General features: G+C 35.1%; 1 protein-coding gene across 1 annotated transcript in view; it reads left to right on the top strand.

Annotated features, from left to right (window-relative positions):
- The window catches only part of LRBA (LPS responsive beige-like anchor protein), a 424995-nt gene that overhangs the window by 400791 nt on the left and 5077 nt on the right, over positions 1-19127 (top strand). Inside the window, exons 54-55 of the mRNA XM_074821286.1 lie at positions 11939-12040; positions 13284-13498. Of these exons, the coding sequence (XP_074677387.1) occupies positions 11939-12040; positions 13284-13498 (317 nt within the window). The remainder of the gene's footprint in view (positions 1-11938; positions 12041-13283; positions 13499-19127) is intronic.

Raw genomic sequence — 19127 nt, forward strand, 5'->3', positions numbered from 1 at the left:
CTCGCCTCTTCGGTTGTCTGTCTGCTTCAAAGTAGACCCAGCAATGCAGTTGAAGCCTTTCCAGTAATAAGTAGAAAACAACCTGTTTTACAGACCCGTACTTTTCACATCCCCATGGGATATCTGGTTGTTTCAAAACAGCATAACAGAGTTAATTCTTTAACTGAATGAGCCAATATAAATTTCAGTCTTTTCTGAAGAACCACCATCTACTCTGTTTCTCCTCTGTGTAGTTTTGACTGTGGAACCTCATCTTTAAACTTTCTGAATTGTGTTCTGTTTAGACTGTTTCTTCAATTTGTCAAACTCATTTTGAATGCTCACCCTGTTCTTCAGAAGACTTGCAGCAATTCATGTCTGCAAATGTAATTTGCAATTTTGTTCTATCAAATTGGTCATTAAAGCAAGTATTAGATAGTACACAGTTCAAGAATGGCCATCAATACATTTACCATTTTGACAATGAATAGCTTTCTGAATACAGCTTTCCAAGTGGCTTTTCGTCTGATGTATGGTAGCATCTTCTAAACATCTGCTTCCCTGTTTTCCTTAAGAAATTGCCCATGTGAAATAGTGCCAGAGTCCTCACTAAAGTCAAGTTATATGATGTCTCCCTGAACACAAGTCCTGTGACTCTGCCATTGCAAGAAAAAAATGGCTTTGACATGATTTGTTCATAACAAATCCAAATCAGCTGTTACTCATCTCCTTGTTTTCTTCTAGGAAATTGTGTGTGTATATATAAATATAAATGTTCTGCCAGTATTTTTTCTGATTGTGGGGATTAAGCAGGCTACTCTAATTTCTCAGTTTTCCTTTTCCTGTTTCTTAAACAACACAAGACTGTTTTTTCACTCCTGCAGAACCTCACCCAGTATCCATAAAAGAACAGTTACAGCTCTGGGAATATATAGTTTCATTTTCGTAGTATCCTCAAATCAGTATTCTCAGGCCAATTGAGTTCCAAACATTTACCTCATTTAGGTATTCTCTAGTTGAGACAACAGTTCTCATTGCTGCTTTTACTTATGTTTGCTGCCTGACTGCAACTGGCCTTTTCATTGAATACTTTTAAATGTATGGCATCATCTATTGGTATTGCTTGCTCTTAATAACAGACCAACTTCTCATGAAAACGTAATGTATTTTTGTGTTTATAGAATTACTGTTATTCCTGTGGTCAGTGTTAGTTGCATCTCATCTGTGCTTGGCTATCGTGGTTTTGTCCCTGCTTGCTTATACCATGTCTCTTAACAGTGGTTCAGAAAAATAGAACTTATTTTGATCATTCTGCCTCACTTTTCCTGTGTCTACAGTCACTGGAGAATGTTCAGTTGTACCAGCTGGTATCTTCTTCTCTGTCTTATCCTTCTGCTGCATTGGAGTTTTTGCTAGTATCCATATGACCTTTTCCTTTGTTTTTCTTTAGACTTAACTTCCCATGAGATCTTACAAAGCAATGTTCTCTATGTATTGAAACCTGTCTTCCCAAAATACTTCAAAAAATGATCTTGTTGTCCTTGTTCTTTCTCCTATAAAGCATATTGAATACTCATATCTTCACCACTTTCATGTAAATTCCTTTCACCACTATGTTTTTGATCTGTTTTGCTATATTGGTTATAATCGTATCTAGAAGGTCATATCTAGCTGTTGTTTATATATTAAAAATTGTCACCAAATTGCTACATACATATTTGTATTCCTGCAGCAACAAACATCTTTGTAGTTGCAATATCCCATTTTCTCCACTCGTTCTTAATGATCCCTCCCCTATACCTACCAGGCAGATGCCAATCAGATTAGTGAATGTCAATCCATGTCTTCAAAGATTTGTTTTTTTCACTGTAATTCTTTTGTTTGGATGTACTTTCTTGGAGAGGAGGTTTACAGTGATGAATTTAGTTGTCTTAATATTGTTAATGCTTATAAAATGGTTTGTGCTTATAAAAGGGTAGGCATTTCCATAGTCGAGGTGAAGATAAAGTGCATATCTGCTATTCTTGCAGTATATTCATAGAAGATGAAGAGACTGTTGTATTGCTTTCAAAATGTCTGCAGATTTGTTCATAATTATTTTTCAGTTTTCCTATTTTGAAAAACAAAACCGTATCTAATTGAGAAATTTTATTTGCTTAATACAATTAAGTCTTGGCCGATAAAAGTATTCAGTACTAATGAAATGTAGAGTCTGTGTATAACTGTGTTACTACTACTAATACTAATGTGATCTCTTCTGAGTTATGGCATTGATCTCCACACATACGTGAATAAAACAAATTATATTACCTCTTTTATGTTAGCCCATAAAACTAGAAAATGTTACTCTCTGTATGTATCACATTTGCATCACAAGGGTTATGGGGGTGCTTTCATTGCATAGTTTTATATTTTTTAGAGGGCACTATATTCAGGTTTTCTGAAGTGTGTTAGAGAAATTAAACGCTTTTAGTAGCGTGGCTGTGTAGCAGGACATGTGTGAATGTAAGCACGTGATTTCGTACTTAAAAAACCCAATTACTCGATTTAACTGAGATTTAATTGAGGATTCATTGAGCACTTCCTCAGATACAATTTTTTAAAATACATAATATTTTCAGTTTATAAAATATGAAATCTCCCAAAGGATTCAGAATTCAATCACCAGTTTCCTGTCCTGCCAAAGAACAGTCTAGCTACTATCCAAGCTACTTTTAAAAGTAACTGTATTTTGTTTGGGTTTTTTATAACTACAATTCCTAAATAAGTATTTGAATACCTGAAAGACTTTTTATCAATTAACAGTATTATTATTAAATTAGAGCTATGGTCTTGAGACTAGAGAAATAATTAGTTTTAATTGTATTAATAATCATAGCAAAAGAGAAAAGATCTGTATTTCATCAACTGCTACACATATTTTTCAGTTTGAAAATTTTAACTTTTTATAAGTGAGTGCTTGATAATTAATTAAGTGGATAATGCAGGTGATTTAAACTTTGAAAATATGACCTGATGAGGATCTTTGTGTTGATTGATTAAAGTCACAAGTAATAATTTCTATGTACTCGGACACTAATTCTGTAAACCTCAATTCTGTGAAGATTTGCATACGTGCTTGCCTCTATACATAGTGAATAGTCACACTGATTTCAAGTAGGACATATGTCTGCCGTTAACTTCATGGCAAAAAACCTTCTTTGCCTTCTTCCTCCATCCTTATCCTCATCTTGAATTAACCTACATCTTGGTTCCCAAGTTTCTGCATGATCTAGACTTATTTTCAGTTTCAAAACGAATGATAACAAAGAAGATAATGTTCCACATTTCTAAAGAATGTTTATAGCATAAATATTCATTTAGAATTTTAATGATTATTTCAAAAAATATAATAATTTGGAAGTACTTTGCATAACAGCTTCTTTTCTTAAAAAAATTAATTGGGAAGTAGTTGTAAAAATCTTATCGTCAATGTTCCCTTTTGCATTTATCATGCTAAGTAGTAGGGGTATCAAAATGTCCATAACTTAGTAATCATGTTAGTCAGTAATGGAAATTCTGCTATTATTGTTAATTGCTCTCAAATAGTGGTCTATCATAATAGCTAAAAATTTGCAGAGCCTCCAAATAGTATCTTTGAAATTGTTGCAGCTTTTCAGGCGATAGATGCTGTTCACTGTAGTCAGTCTGTTAAAAGAGTGTTGCTCTATGATACTACAGCACCGAGAGTTTAAAACCAGTCTGCCTGTGCTCCTTTCCGTGTTCAAGAGCACAGTTATTTTTTACCCCTACACGCGTGATACTGTTGTGTGAGTCGTTCTTCAAAAAAAGCCAGCAAATAATTCAATATTGTTTTAACACTGTTTAACTGCAGACATAACAAATATTCTTTGTTTCTCAAAAATGGCTGGACAGAGTAGCACAATATTGTGTATAAAGCAAGAATCCTGTAGCACCATCTGCTGGCATTGAGTTGAAAGCTGATCTTGGGACTGACTCTCCAAAGCACTGCCTAGTGAAATATTTACAATATATATATTTTCACATATTTGGTGCAAAAAAAATTTGTTTTAGTTTGTATTATAACTTCTACCCCTTTTTATTAAAATTATAATGAGAAAATACAATGTGAATTTAAGTTTAACAAAGTTTAACGTATGCACTGAAATAGAAACTGGTCAGGAGTGTTTTGTTAAGTGTGACTGTAAAATGAAATGGAATAATCTTTTCTTTTTACTAGAGCTTTAGCAAGTGCAATATTAAATTTTTCTATTCCTGTTGTAAGTCAAATTCAGTAGAATTTGTCTCATAGAGAAGAGCCACTAGGCTTAGAAAAGTATCCATAACACGTCTTGAAAAGGGTAGCAACCATAAATATTCTTCTACCTAACAATTATTGCGTTATTTAATGTTAGTCTTGAAAGCCTCATGAAAGCTTAATGGACAGAGGCCTTGATGCTGTAATTGGTCCTGCAATTCCCTGTATCTTCACAGTGCACTGTTGTAGCCAGTGCAGCAAGTACTGGGACTATCTCCATGAATCTAGAACAGAGCCTTAAATTATACAGCCACAAAAGTTCACTGTTGTTTCTTTTTTAAGCTGTAACACATTGATGCCTCAAAGAGGTTAAGGCCTCATTCCACCAAGTACCCTGTAAATCACATATAAATGATGGTTCTAGCCTCCAAATACTTAAACTGAAAAAAGATGAGGTGTAACAGGTGGATGAATTCTGATATATATGGAAATCTGCAATGATGCTGCGTAAGAAATATAATTTTGTATTTATATAGTGCCAGGAAGGTCTTGTCATATAAAGAGATAGGAGGACATGGTCTTCATTGAAGAGAACTTACAATAGCCTTCACTGATGGTTCGGAAAGCGTTTAAATAGTTGTAGTGGTTTGGTACAGAGGAGCATGTAAGTTTGTGAGCTATCAATATTTGTTTTGTCTAAAAGTATGTCCCACAGTGTTAAGCACAGCAGCTGTATCATCGCTGTTCTCAACTGTCTAAGAGAGATTGTGTTTCAGGATTTGTCAATCAGAGTAATTGCAAGTAACATTGTAGAGCAAGTTTTGAGGCACAGTCCAGACACAAGTGAAGGCAGTATGTATTTCAAGACTGGAAACAGAATGAGTTTGGATGCTGCTCTTTTGGCAATATCCAGCTTCAGGTGTCACTAAAGCTATATGCATGAAATTCTCCAGAAGGATAAGGATATTTAGTGCTTCATGATGTCATGCAGACCTTTGAGTTCCAGGAAAAACAATGCTATATTTACAGCTTGTAACTAATAGTTGATGTGGTAAAAGGAATTATATTCGTATGGTAAACGAATACAACCTTAATGTGGACCATATGCATAGTGGTGGGATGATGTACTAATATATCACATTTATTTACCTTGTTTGGTTGCTGGGAAAAATAACCGTTCAGTTCAAAGTCTATACCATGTAAGACAGAACAGAGTAATGCAGAAGATATAAGAATTTATAGTCTAGAATAAAATTACCAACTTAAATGTTGTAAAAATTATTTGGTCAATACAATAATCCTGACTCGGATAGGAAATTATTTGGTAAGTGTTTCTGGATCTAAATTCTATGAACACTAGCATCACAGAGGTAAACATTAGTCTGCTTAGTGCAAGAATACTATATGTAATTAGAATTATAGCCTGCTTCATTGAAAAAGTATCTGGTTTAAAACAGGTATTTTTTAAAAGACAGCTAATTTATGTCTGCTCTGAATTTGGTGTATGCTGTCAGTATTCCCAGTTACATTATATATAGAGGTGGCGTAAGCATCCATCCAGTGCAATACGCTTACCGGTGCATTGGTTTGAAATTAACTTCACAAAAGACATCAAACAACTAAGGCACAGACTTTTATACGTGCTGTTATGGAACAGTATTATTTTTCAGTGACACATTTTTCCTGTTTTAAACAAAAATAAGTTATTTTAATGTAGTATTTTAATAGCAAAAACCCCCAAAACAACTGCCAAATTGAGCTGAATTCTCATATGAAACCTCTCATCTGGGATTATTTTCTGCCCAAGGTCTGAAATACTATCCAAGTTTCAACTAGAGATCAGTTTCAGCATGTTGTAAGATGTCATTTATCTTGCAACAAGTCCGCAGTAGGTGCTATTTCTGACTGAAATAATTGCTTGATGGGATCTTTCCTTTTCTGTTGAGGTTTGTTGTGTTTTTTCTTGGACTCACTAGGTAATGAAATAGTTATAATTATAAAGCACAAGAGAGAAATACGAAGAAAATTTTTTTAGCATAAACAAAAAAGCCCCTTCATCAAGCTGTTTTAGAACATTCTCAAACAAAAACGACAGAGTTTTAAAACTTCAAAGCTGATATTTAAGTAGCAGTTTATGAAGTCGGGATGGTGCAAATATTAAAATATTAGTGTATGCTGACCCTGAATATTCACCTGCAGATACTTTTCAGGGGCTTCAAAAAGGTCTGTATTCAGTGGGAGGAGTCCAGCTGAATGACTTCCAGGACTTCCAGCAGATGAATCCCCAGTAAAGGGCAAACTCATTCCAGAAAGCTTCACATTGCACATGGTGCAGGAATTAAGAGGCTGGGGATTATTGACTTTTGAAATCTGAATGGTAATATCCAGTTCATGAAGGCCTGTTAAATCTTTTTGTTTACTGTGTTTATTTTGGAAACATAGTGAACCTGTTCTATTGTCAAGAAAAATCTCATATTAGTACTGAATAAATGTTAGCCCCTAGTGTGACTGTGGGAAGGAGTACAGTAAGCCTTTCCTGTGTTATATTTACTGAAATGAATTCTACAAGATAAATATAATATTTTTTTCCTTACTGAACAAAGGTAACAGCACTATAGTATCTTCTGTGTTTTATGTTTTTAGATTTTGCTTTAGGATAGAATGATATGTTGTTCAAAGATATTGTTCCTTTTTCGGAAAATGTATGGTTGAAGTGTTTTTTGCAAAAACAAAACTTACATCTAGGCATAAGGTTGTACTTTTTGTTGTAAAAATTGAACAGATGGGAGGTAGTTTGAAGGACTTAGAGGAAATGCTGATGGAGTGTCATGTGAAGAACCAGACAACAATAAAGTTCCTATATAATATGAAAAAATTACATTGTTACATAAAAATGCATATTTACAAAGGAAAGATTATTCAAACTGAAGTTTTAGGAATACTTGAATAATGTTGTGTGGTATTGCTTTAGTAAGATCTCGCATCCATCAGAGAGCTAGCCTTTCTGCAGCAGTGAAATGGGTTTTTAACCAGTTGGCTGTTATTTAAATGTTCACTCTGTGTGACCTATAAATAATGTTAATATACAGAGTTTGTATAATATTTGACAGTCATCGCTGTGATGTAATTAAACTCTGAAACTTGCTATATAATCAACATAGAAGCCTAGCAGCAAATTAGTTTTCTTGATTTACTTACATTTTGCTGAAAGCACTTTTGTCCAAACATCATATATTCTGTAAGCACATTTGTACTTAAGTTGATTTCCAACCTTTTATTGTTTTTGCCAATTTTTATCATATGAAGCAACTTCAAAATTGTGAAATTTGTAAAATGGTTTTTAGAAGATGTTTCTTACATATATAATTTGGTTTGGTTGATGTATCCTTCTGAGAAAGTATTCAATCACTTATTTTCACAAGAATTAGGTAAAAAGATAGTTAGATTAACTGATGCTTCATTTAATTTGGATTTTATATTGACATAAAATCACATAATTAATTTGCCATTTAAAAGTGCCCTACAGCCTCTGCAATCATGGAATAATAATTTAGAAAGGACTGTTTGGCTGTCTGTGACTTATCATAATTAACTGTCTTCTCAGCGTAAAACATAAAAAGGATCATCATACTCAAATATTTTATATTTTAATGTGTTGCATAATATTATCTCACCCAGCAATAGTAGGAAGAGTGTCTCATATTTCATTGTGAGATAAGTTTTTCAGTCAATCTCTACTTTGAGTTCTTTTTAGGGAGATATTTTTCTTTAAATGAGTTCCTATGTTTGGCTCAGCTCTTACAGCTTAGTGCTGAAAATATAGGAAGTGGTCGTTTTAGGAATTTACTGATGGATTTAAAATGTCATGATGCTGCTTTGTTTTGTAATATCACCAAAGCTGAAAAAATAGCAGAGAAAGACCCAGCAATACAAACCAATTTCTTGTTATTCAGTAAGGCGTATCTTCTTCTGGATGTCATTAAACTAGAAGAAAGTTTTGACTTTGCTATAATCGTGCTGTTCCTTTTTTAAACGTAGTTTCCAAATGCCTAACATTTTTTCACTGAAATATCACCATAAACTGTGCTCTTCTTTTATCTTCTGAAGCTTTATGATTTAAAATGTACTTTAGTCACTTAAGAAAGAGTGATATTTTATGCTATTTTCTATCAGAAAACAGCTTTGCAAAAATTATTTATTGGAATGTAGGAGAGTTCTTTTGTAATAATTTGAATGGTTACTGTAAAGGTAAAGTATTCTGTCCATTACTGGAAAATAACTTTATGTGTACCTCCTGTGACTTAAAGGAATCATTGACGATGTTTGTTGCAATGTGAATGTGGCATTAAGATTCTTGCAGCATTCAACTTCAAGTAACAATCCAGCAGTGGTACAGACTAAGGATATTATATACTATGCTGAGAAAAGCACATCTGTAAAGCTGTTGTGTCTTGGTTGTTAGTGCTAGGATTTGAGCTATCTTTAATTTCATTTGACTTGTTCATCTCCCTTAAGGATCTCCATAAAGATGCACTGAGTATTCTTTTCAGTCCTTAGTTAGGGTTTGCATCAGTGGTCGTAAACCTGCTTAGCGGACAAAGACTCTTTTTGCTTTGAAGTCACTTCCCCAGCTTTTCAAAAGGTCTGCAAGCCGGTTCCCCTAAAACAATTTAGAAAAGTTTGAAGTGGTGCCCCTTAAACCAGCAACAAAATAAAATTTTCTCTTTGCATTATTGAAAACCATGACAATCTTCTGAAGCAATAACAGTTTAAAAGCTTTTAAAGAAATCTGTTCTGCTCTATGACCAGCTTTTAAGTTGACCCCATTATTTGGAAAATCAGAGGCTTGAAAACCCCTAAATACTTGACATTCTTATCAAAGGAGTCAGCCTGACTTTTCACAGGACTCTTCTTTTACAGTACTTATTCAAGTCCTAATTTCTTTAAAGTTACTATTCCAATTTCTTCTATCTCTTTTTTGCATTAAAGTGTTTCTTTAGAACAAATGTAATTTAGTAAACGGTTGATGAAATTTATGAAAACACCGATCCTGCCACCTGTAGATTTCTACTCTATTATGTTTGAAGTCAAGTCCAAATTCTAAAAAGACTGCGAGTGTTACTTATGTAATTTTACTTTTCTGTGGACTGTGATAAATATATGTGCTCAGTTTCTATTTCTTAAGAATCTTCTTTCCTACATTTTATGTATATAGTTACTGACAGCCTAAGGTAGGTAAAGCCTACAGTAATGTAGTTGCTGTAAGCACTAAGTTTACTATAAGGATTTTGTTTATCTGCACCTCCTAATAATTCATTCAGACACTGCTTCTTATAAGTCCTTCTAACTCCAACATCTTATATTCATTACCTCCACTACAATGTTGTACATTTAAAAGTTCTCTGATTTCAAAAGTTTCATTACCATGTGTACTATATAATTAGATGAATTCCATGCTGATCTATGCAAGTATGTATTAAATGCAATTTCTGAAAGCAAAAGAGAGTAAAAGAAAGCAATAAAACCAGAATTCTAGAATTTTGCTAACATAGGCAGCTCATTTAAAAGAAAACAGACTAACAAGAGCTTTAAATGCACAAAACTGCCTCCTCTTTTATGGCTTGGGGACAACAGGGAGAAAGAATTGGGTCAACAAAATTAAGTTGTTACTGGATAATAAAACTGTTATGGTTGCTGTTTCATTTTCCCTTAAAACTGCAAATCCGTGGCTTGTCTATGCAATGTTCATTTATGAATCTTCTAGGGTGCCTGCCCCATGTTTAGGTCAGGAAAGTTCAATAGAACAAACTTTCTCTTAAGGATTTGTGAGTGTTCATAGGACCAGCCACCTGAGAAGTACCTAGAGGTCATTAAATCTACCCTTATGCTTCTAATTTGTTGGGAGTTTTTCCTTTGCTTCTGAACTGTCTGCCATACTTCCTGGGTTTGAGTGTGTTTTGCCAAACATTATACAAAACAAAAGCAATAGCTTTTAATGATTATTTATTAAGAGATTAGGGACAATTCAGCAAGTTGCTCCAAAGCATTTTCAGATTTAAAATGCTGATAACATACATACATATGTGTGTGTGTGTGTGTGTGTATGCACACATATACGTTTAGTGCCTATGTATATATCTAAGAAGAAACAGATTTATTTACTTTTCAAGGTTTTGTATTGTGGTTATAAGTTCTAGATTATAACAGTAACTGCGGAATAAAGTCAAAATCTTTGATTTGATACTTTGTCATAGATGATGACCTTTTCTAAAAAGCCATTTGAATGTGGCAGCTACACAGACACTCTGGGAGGTTTTGCAAATGGTCTGAGTAAAAATGTAAAATATGGAGAGTAAGTTAAGCTTTTATTTATGCAAGCCCAGATCTACACTTCTTTTCCACAGAAGTCTCTCACTGTACACATGCAGGGTCTGGGTAGCTACCTGTTTTAATATATTTCCATAATTTCTAATAAGACCCAGTATTGCTAGTACTGTTAAGGCTCTACATGGACAAACTAGCAACATTATGCTGGTTTATATTTTGAAAAGTTACAGCCCCAAGTGTAATTTGAATAATGCTACCCTTGTAACCAATGGAGTCAGTTGGTCCTCTTATTACTGTCTCTTTGTTAAACCATTTCCTGGTTTTGAAGTAAAAGAACTTTGATTTTACCCCTGCTTTACTGCCTCGTTGATATCTCACATATCATCATTTCTTATGAAGTGAAAGCTGCTTTTTGAAACTACATGATAACATTGCCTAAGATACATTTTTTAGAGTTTAAATGCTTCATAAAATGCTGTGAATGACCTAATGGTAATATGAAAATGACATTGTGATTTCCGTGGAATGCTAGCACTCTTGAAGAGGGTGATCCAGTGAATGACCTGTGAGTTATAAAACTGTTTGAAGAGCTTTATAGCATTTGCTTACCCTTTCTGTGTCTTGATCTGGAGAATCTTTTTTTTTTTTTTCCTTTAAATGTGCCAGTGGTACAATTTTGTTTTCATTGTGGTATCCATATATGTTTGATTACAAGAAGAATCTTTAAAAAAATATAATTTTATTTGTTCTGGTTGCACGGAAATGTCTCATGGGAACAGCAGTAATCAATATCGGGTTTGGGTGTTCTGATTTTGCAAACTCATCTGAAATTTATATGGATTGTGGTCCAAGCTCCACATCTTACAAGGAACTAGACATCAGGCTGAGGTTTCAACACCGTTACTAGGTTAAAATAAAATCAGTCAATGGATGTTTTGCTTCCTCTTTGGGCACTGTAGGTGTCTCCTCTCAGTACCTGTCATAGTGACACTTGTGTTTAGTTATGCCTGTTGTAGGAAAAGGTAGTAATTGACTTAGATCTCTTCCTCCACAAATACAAAAAAATAGGGAGGGAGATGGAGGGAGAGGAAAATGCAAATCTGTGTGCTCCAACTTCGGTTTGATTTTACTACACACCTGACCTTTATATTAATGTGTGTTAGTAAATGTGCAGGCTGAATTCCCATAGTATGCTGCTGCTGTGCTATATAGATATGAGTACAGGACAACCATATGCAAACAGGAGCATAGAAGTGATTTGTAAGGAACATGAACTCAAAGAGCAAGGAAGCTGAAGACACTTCAGTGATTGAAAGTGGTGATTTTAAAAATAGACTGGAACCAAGGAATGCTTTTATTGTTTTTTCATTGAAGGTGATTTTGCAACTCCTCGAGCTATTTTGACAGGACATGACTATGAGATCACCTGTGCTACCATTTGTGCTGAACTTGGCCTGGTAATAAGTGGTTCAAAAGGTAAGGTAGCTGTTGCCATTTCTTTCTGTTCATGAAGCTATAATCCTAATGCAAAAAAGAAATATAGTCTCAGGCGGCAGAATTTATTAACTTTATGGTGATTTTATTTCTAACTGGTTTTGGTTGCTATGGAATTTGAAACCTCTTTTTAAACACATTAAAACTGAGGATTATATACATTTATTATTTAAATTATTTACCATTTACAAGAAGAGGCAACCACATCAGTTTCTCTATTATAGCCTACTGATTACTATTTCTTTTTGTTTGTTTATCCAGTGTGTAATTGCATATAGCACACAGTTCGATACAGCTCTTGACTGCCAGGACGGGGAAGAATGTGTTTTTTTATGGATAGCTTCTCAGAATGGGAAGCAAAAATTAATTTCAGGAGAAAAAGAATGCACTGTCTTGTTTGTCTGATGAAGGGTATATATAAACCACCAACTAAAATTCATCATAATTCTGTTCAGGCTCTTTGAGCTTACCTACAAAGCCTGTAATATGCCCCATTTGTGTTCTCAAAGACCTGCTTTTGGCAGGCAAATTATAAAGAATGGTGTTGATTCCATGGATGTTACCATTTTCCTATTTGCTGGTCCACAATTATTTTTAAACTCAACATTTCTTAGAATTAGGATCTTTCTGCTTTAGTGTTTCCAAAGTACGTACTTTGAGACACTTTTTCAAAGCTGGGTGTGCTCACCATATGCACCTGTGTGTGTTTCTGTCTTATGCGTGTGAACACTTGTGACTTACATACAAATCAGGTATTTGTCCAAATATATTAAAAAGTAAATATTTGGTGGATCATGTATGGGTTAAAATCTTAATATGAGAATATACATTTTTAGAGTACTTATGTATGTAAATTCATTATCCTTACTGCTGTTTGTATTTTGCAAATCTCATTTTAGGATTCAGTACATTTATTTTTGTGCTCTCAAAATCAACAAGTACCAGTTTTTTAAAAGAAAATCCACAAAAGAAGATCTGTTAGGTCTCTAATTAGTTTTGATAGATTCTCTGAAATACATTAATAAAAACTTTCAAGGGATAAGCTGTTCATTTTACTCTCTGGTACCCTTAAAGTCATAGGCTATTCACTTGAACATGGTAAAAATCATTATAATGTATTACAATAGTGATTACCTAAGTAGAAGTCATTACTTATTATATGATATATGATGTCTTTAAATGAACATGTACATCAATAACTAGAGATTTTATTCTGTCTCATTAGAAGGACCATGCCTCATTCATTCTATGAATGGAGATCTACTGAGGACATTAGAAGGTCCTGAAACATTAGAAGGTCCTGAAAACTGCCTGAGACCAAAACTTATTCAAGCTTCAAGAGAAGGCCACTGTGTCATATATTATGAAAACGGCCTCTTCTGTGTATTCAGTGTGAATGGGAGACTTCAAGCCACTATGGAAACAGATGACAAGATAAAGGTGAGTGCACTCACATGTGTGCCGAGGCCTGTCACTTCCAGTATCAGGAAAAGTTGTCAGTGTTGGAGTTGTGGGGAGACTCTTTCTATAGCCAGGCCATAGAAATATCTGGTACTAGACCATGATAGCAGCATTCTGAAAAAATTGTAGTGAAGGGGACCATGTACTCCTAATAGTACTGGTTTTCATTTTAAAATACCTCTGTTCATATAGTAAGGAGTACCCTGTAGGCATTTCCTTGAACTGAAGAATGCAAATATTACTGATTGCTGACCAGGAGAAGCCAGGCTGCTTCCTTTACTTTTGAGTCTGAAGGCTGGAGGTCATTGGACATGCTGGTTTGAATGTTGGTTTTCCCTTTTTTGGCATCTCTGTCTACATTCCTTCATCTTAGCTTGAGATAGCATGTGTTGTGCTGAGCTTCAGGAAGTTTATAGGTATGACTCTGTATCTCAACTCTTTAGCCCTTTGGCGTTTGCTGAGCAGGCAGCTAGGTTCTACATCTTTAGCTGCAAGAGACGTGGAGCAAGTCCAAAACTATACATTTTAAGCTTACAGTTTGATGGAAATTATTTTATAATACAAAAAGCAGGTCTTTTGACAGTTCCTATGAAATAGTTTCTATGAAGCAGAGCAGAACCTGCCAGCTATACTGCAGTGAAGCAAAAATGTCAAAAGAACACTCTCCTTGAATTAAAAATATTCCCACTTTTTCCTTGAATGAGGAAGAAAGGAAAGGGAAGGGAGGAAAATGAACAAGCATTACCAAATCTGCTTGAAAGTTTCAGAATGCAGCAGAGACTTGAAGCAAGATCACATTGCTGGGTCCGCATTCAGGCTACCTGAATTATCTGAAGTTACGGTCTCTATGCTGGTAGTCGTGGGCTGAGAGGCACAGAATCTCACAACGGTTGAGGCAGGAAGGGACCTCTGAAGATCATCTGGTCCAACCCTCCTGCTAAAGCAGGGCCACCTCGATCCAGTTGCCCAGGACCATTTCCAGATGGCTTTTGAATATCTCCAAGGATGGAGATTCTGCAGCCTCTCTGGGCAACCTTTGCTGGTGCTTGGTCATCCTCACAGTAAATAAGTGTTTCCTATATAAAACCTGTTTAACTATTTAACATCAGCAAGAGGAGACTTCTGTTGTTGTAAGTATATAGCAGTACTACGCCTCCAAGCTGACTTTCATATTCTGATGGAATAGCCCAGCAACTCAGCTGCTGGGATTTCCAGTGTTCTCTTGAGTTGAAAACTCTCAAAAGTTTTTCCTTGATTTGAATTAGATGTTTCAGGAAGAAAATCCTCTTCACCCTCATATTTGTTTTACAGAATTACTGAAATTCTTACAGATACTGTGCAAAATTGTCAGCATTTTTAAATTTGCACCCGTTCTTCTCTTGACTCTATTAATTCTTAAGGTAGAAGAATGTGTCAGTATATTTGAAAGAATTTTGATCTTCATTATTTCCATTTTATAACTTACATGGAACAGTGAATGCTCCATTACCACTGAAGTGTCCAAGTGTAGTTCAGCGAATTGCACTTAAAACCTTCTAAAACTCTGTCATGCACTATACTCTGTTAATCAAGCATCCCTGTGTTTTCAAAACATCAGATACATTGGTGGTGGAATATGCAGAAATAACTCTCTGTGTAGGTCTCTTTTCCGTAGTGAGAGTGCTGGGGGCAGAGGTGAGAGGGCATTTGATTTTTGGATGCTGTGGCAGCCACAAGTATGGATTTGAGGTTGGGGAAATGAAGTAGTATGTGTATATTTCTGTCCCAAGCCATTTTTCTAAATTAATGTAGATTCTTGCTTCAATTTTTAATCTTTCTTCAATTCTGTGAAATTGCACCTTTGGCTGTCCTTGTACAAATGCTTTTGAGATTTTCAGCGTACCCTTCATCCCGGTTCTTTCCATAAAGCAAGTACATATCACAGTGTTTTCTCTTTTTACAATAATAATGTTGATAATCTGTCACTTTCAGTTGTGATTATATTGTCAGCTAGGCCAGCAAATCTGTAAAATATCTAGAAATCCCTTGCCAGCTAAAACAATTTCTGTAGTGTTTCAGTCAGTACCCACAGCTTTAGGAATGTTGCTAGAGGCAATGGAGTTCCGCTCTCTGTGGGCCAGAATTACGTATGTACAGGGGTTTGGGTTTTATTGTGTTTTGTTTTGTTTTCTTTCTCTCCCAGTGGTCCCAGTTGGGCTTTACGCTTAAACAACCTACGGCGTCTTTCCCAGTGCTTCTGCACTATATCATGTTAGAAGGCAAGTGGCAACTGCATGATTAAAGTAGGGGCGTTTAAAATTAATAGTACCTACCCATGGGCTGTGCTGACAAACACTTTTTGTTGCTTATTGCTCAAACAGGATAGAAAAGGGAAGGAAAAGATCCTAAGTGTTGAATTTGTAATGTAAAATTCTAGTTCCTATTTTCTTATGGTCATAAGCGTTGAACTTGTAATGTAACATTCCAATTTCTATTTTCCTAGCTCATTATGGACCAGTATTTCAGAATATTTTGACAAAACTAGCAGTTTTCAACAGGGATGTTCGGAACAACGTTCTGATTTTCTTTCTGGTATTTTTGTGCTAGAAAACTGCTTAAAAAATTTCAGACGCTCTGGGGAAATTCAGGGTCAAATCAATGCCTTCCACCTGTTTTTGTTTTAAATACTGTATTGCTCAGTGGAGCTTAGGCATATCACAGTACATCTACCATGTAATGTTTAGATATCTTAATGAATAACTTAACTCTAAATAGTCTGCTTGTTCTGAGAAGTAAAGTTATTTTACCCTAAACAAAGACTGTATGCTGTTTCACCCAGAGGAACCAATTTATTTTCCTTTCCTGAGTCTGTTTTGAAATGTGGAAGTGCCCACAAGACTCCTGCTGCTGTAAGCCAGAGCTGTCACAGTGTCAGCTCTGCCTTTTTACAGAGCACTGCCTTTCAAAAATCCGAGATGTTAAAAGGGATTTGTGCAAAGTTTTGAGACTTTCCAAGGAAATACAAGTCAGAAATACAGCTTTTAGAACATTGCTGAAGTTGTGTGCTTTGGGGATTGTTTGAGAGTCTGAAGCTTGTGCTGTGAGAAAGATTAGTTGCAGAGTTGTTTCACTTTCATACCTAGCAGAATCGTAGATAAACTACGCTGGGGAAAAACAGAACAGTAAAATTGATTCATGTCGTCTTCTATACCAGTTGGAGTACTTGGGAGTAAAAGCATCCTTTCGTTTGTTAAATCTTGAAGGGCATGTCATGAAACTGAAATGTTGACAGGGTGACCTTTTTCTTCCATTCATTCCTTCATTCATACATATATATACACATATATAGGCAAGTGGCTGAGAAATTTATTAATAAACAAGAAAAATAAATAAATCAACATCTTGTCTTCGTGACAAGCCAATGACTTAGTGAAATTGCATAGGTATTAGTAAGGGTTCAAAGCCCATACTTTATTTAATCAAAAGATCACAAAACCTACTGCATTTTGCAGGTAGTGGAAGAGTTAAAGATTAATGGCTTTAATTTGCCTTTTAATATAGCATTTCTTCAGTAAAAGCCTCAAGTATAAAATTCAAGTGAACCATGACCATAAGGTTAATGGATTTTCATCAGCTGAATTTTATAAGTGTAGCAAATAATTATTTGTCACGGTCTTCATTGCAATTTGAAAATACCCTTAGGAGACTGCCATTGCTATAGAGAAGAAAACCACCCTATATTGATTTTTGCTTCTAATGAATAATCTTTTTAATAATTGTGTGTGGTGTATTAGGTCTCATGATCATCTACTCAGTGCATGCAAGTTCTAGATAATTTTCACAGTCTTATCTCAGTTTGTTTTCTACCCCTTTCTTACTGAGTTACTATACTTTTCTAAGAAGGTCTTTAAATGACTTTTCAGGCTCCTTGGGGCTGTGCTTTGGGAGGTGCTTAGCATATTTCTGTAGGCTGGTAGAAAAAAAATCACAGAAGCAATTTTTGGTTTGCACATTTGTTTTTTGGGGGGAGAAGCTTCAGCTCAGAATACTAAACTGTAACCTTGGTTAGTATTCAGTTTTCCATACTTAAATATGGTTGAAAGAAACCTCCATGTATTCTGCTTTATTGTGTCTAAATTTACATGTATGTGGTGTTATCTTAATTCAAAACACAACTGGAATAGGCTTATCATATTTTTTTTTCAGTGTTACAATATTTTGGTTACAGTATGTTTGTATTTCAATTACTTTCATTTTAAAGTTACCGTGTGAAATAAAATTTTAGCAATGTGATTCATTCTGATTGCTTGGGAGTCGTTGCAGTAAACACTCAAAATTTATAATATAATACAGAAACTCCATCTTAATGTAAGCGTTGCACATCATATAATTCTTAAAGGATATATATGACATCATAGAGTACAGCAATACAAAAAATACAGATGTGCAATATGTCTGACTTTAATTATTGCTGTTCACAAAGCAGTATCTTATGTACGCTGAATATTTTGGTTTCTAGGCCTGTCAGCAGTCTGTATAAACACTTTAATGTTGCATGAACGTAACATTTTTGTGTTTTAGATTCTCTCATTTTTGTTTCGCATGCGCTACAAATTCTGTATATTAAAAAACCAGCAACTTCTTTTTCCTGAGGAATTTAAAATCACAGTATGTTACAGGTTTTGCATATTGAAAAGCTGTAGAAGTAGAGACTACAAGTACCAAAATACTTGCAGACTTCAGCAGAGAGATATGTTTGCAAGATCCTGTCTTCAGTTCTTTCTACTGTTTCCTAAATTTAAATCTGTAAGCTGGAATTTTGCTCATAGACAATCATCTTGAGGCAATTTCCTTGCCTTCCAGTGATGATGTTTTAGTTAAAGTGGATCAATCTATTTGTGTGTGTTTGGAATTTAAAAGCTACTGCTCTGAATATCCTCCATTTTTACATTGTTCTATTGAAGAGTTTTGTGGCTCCCTGCCTTGAGTCAAGGAGCTGAAATTTAGCATGAATGTGCAGGATGTGTATTTTGTTGAAAAGCTGCCCAAATTTAGCTGATTCACAAAGCTCAGGTTAAATGCATTCAGTAGATAAGTGCTTAGCATCTACATTCTGTACTGACCACTCACAAGAGCAACAGGAAAGGAGGAGTAGAGGTGGGAATGTAGAAACTTGTCCGACTGGGAGAAGACAAGAAGAGGCAGAAAAGAGTGAAGGAAAAATAGGAATTGAAAGTAGGAGTAATGGAGTGAAGGATTAGGTAGGATCAGGAGTTTAATACTAGATAACTAGTGCTTCATAGTATCAAAGTTCCTCATTTTCTGTTTGATAACAGCAAATCATCCAGCAAACAACTAGCAAAGTTGTTTCTCGCCCTTCCATGTGCTCAAATGAAGAAGGTGATAGGCTGCTGCTGTGCTGAGTATTGCATGCAAAAATAAAAGGAGAGAGCAGAGAAGGGAAAAAAACAGAAGACAAGCTGGGGAACAGAAGTCAGAAAGAACTGAGAAGAGGCATCTGGAAACAGGAGAGCATAGGAAAAGCCTTGGGCTTACAGGAGTTATTAAATGGTCCGTTATTAATGGGCAGAGATACACTTTCTGATATTCCTGATCCTGTGACTGTGGG

This window comes from Strix aluco, chromosome 4, assembly GCF_031877795.1.
Source record: "Strix aluco isolate bStrAlu1 chromosome 4, bStrAlu1.hap1, whole genome shotgun sequence".
In the NCBI taxonomy this organism is placed as follows: domain Eukaryota; kingdom Metazoa; phylum Chordata; class Aves; order Strigiformes; family Strigidae; genus Strix; species Strix aluco.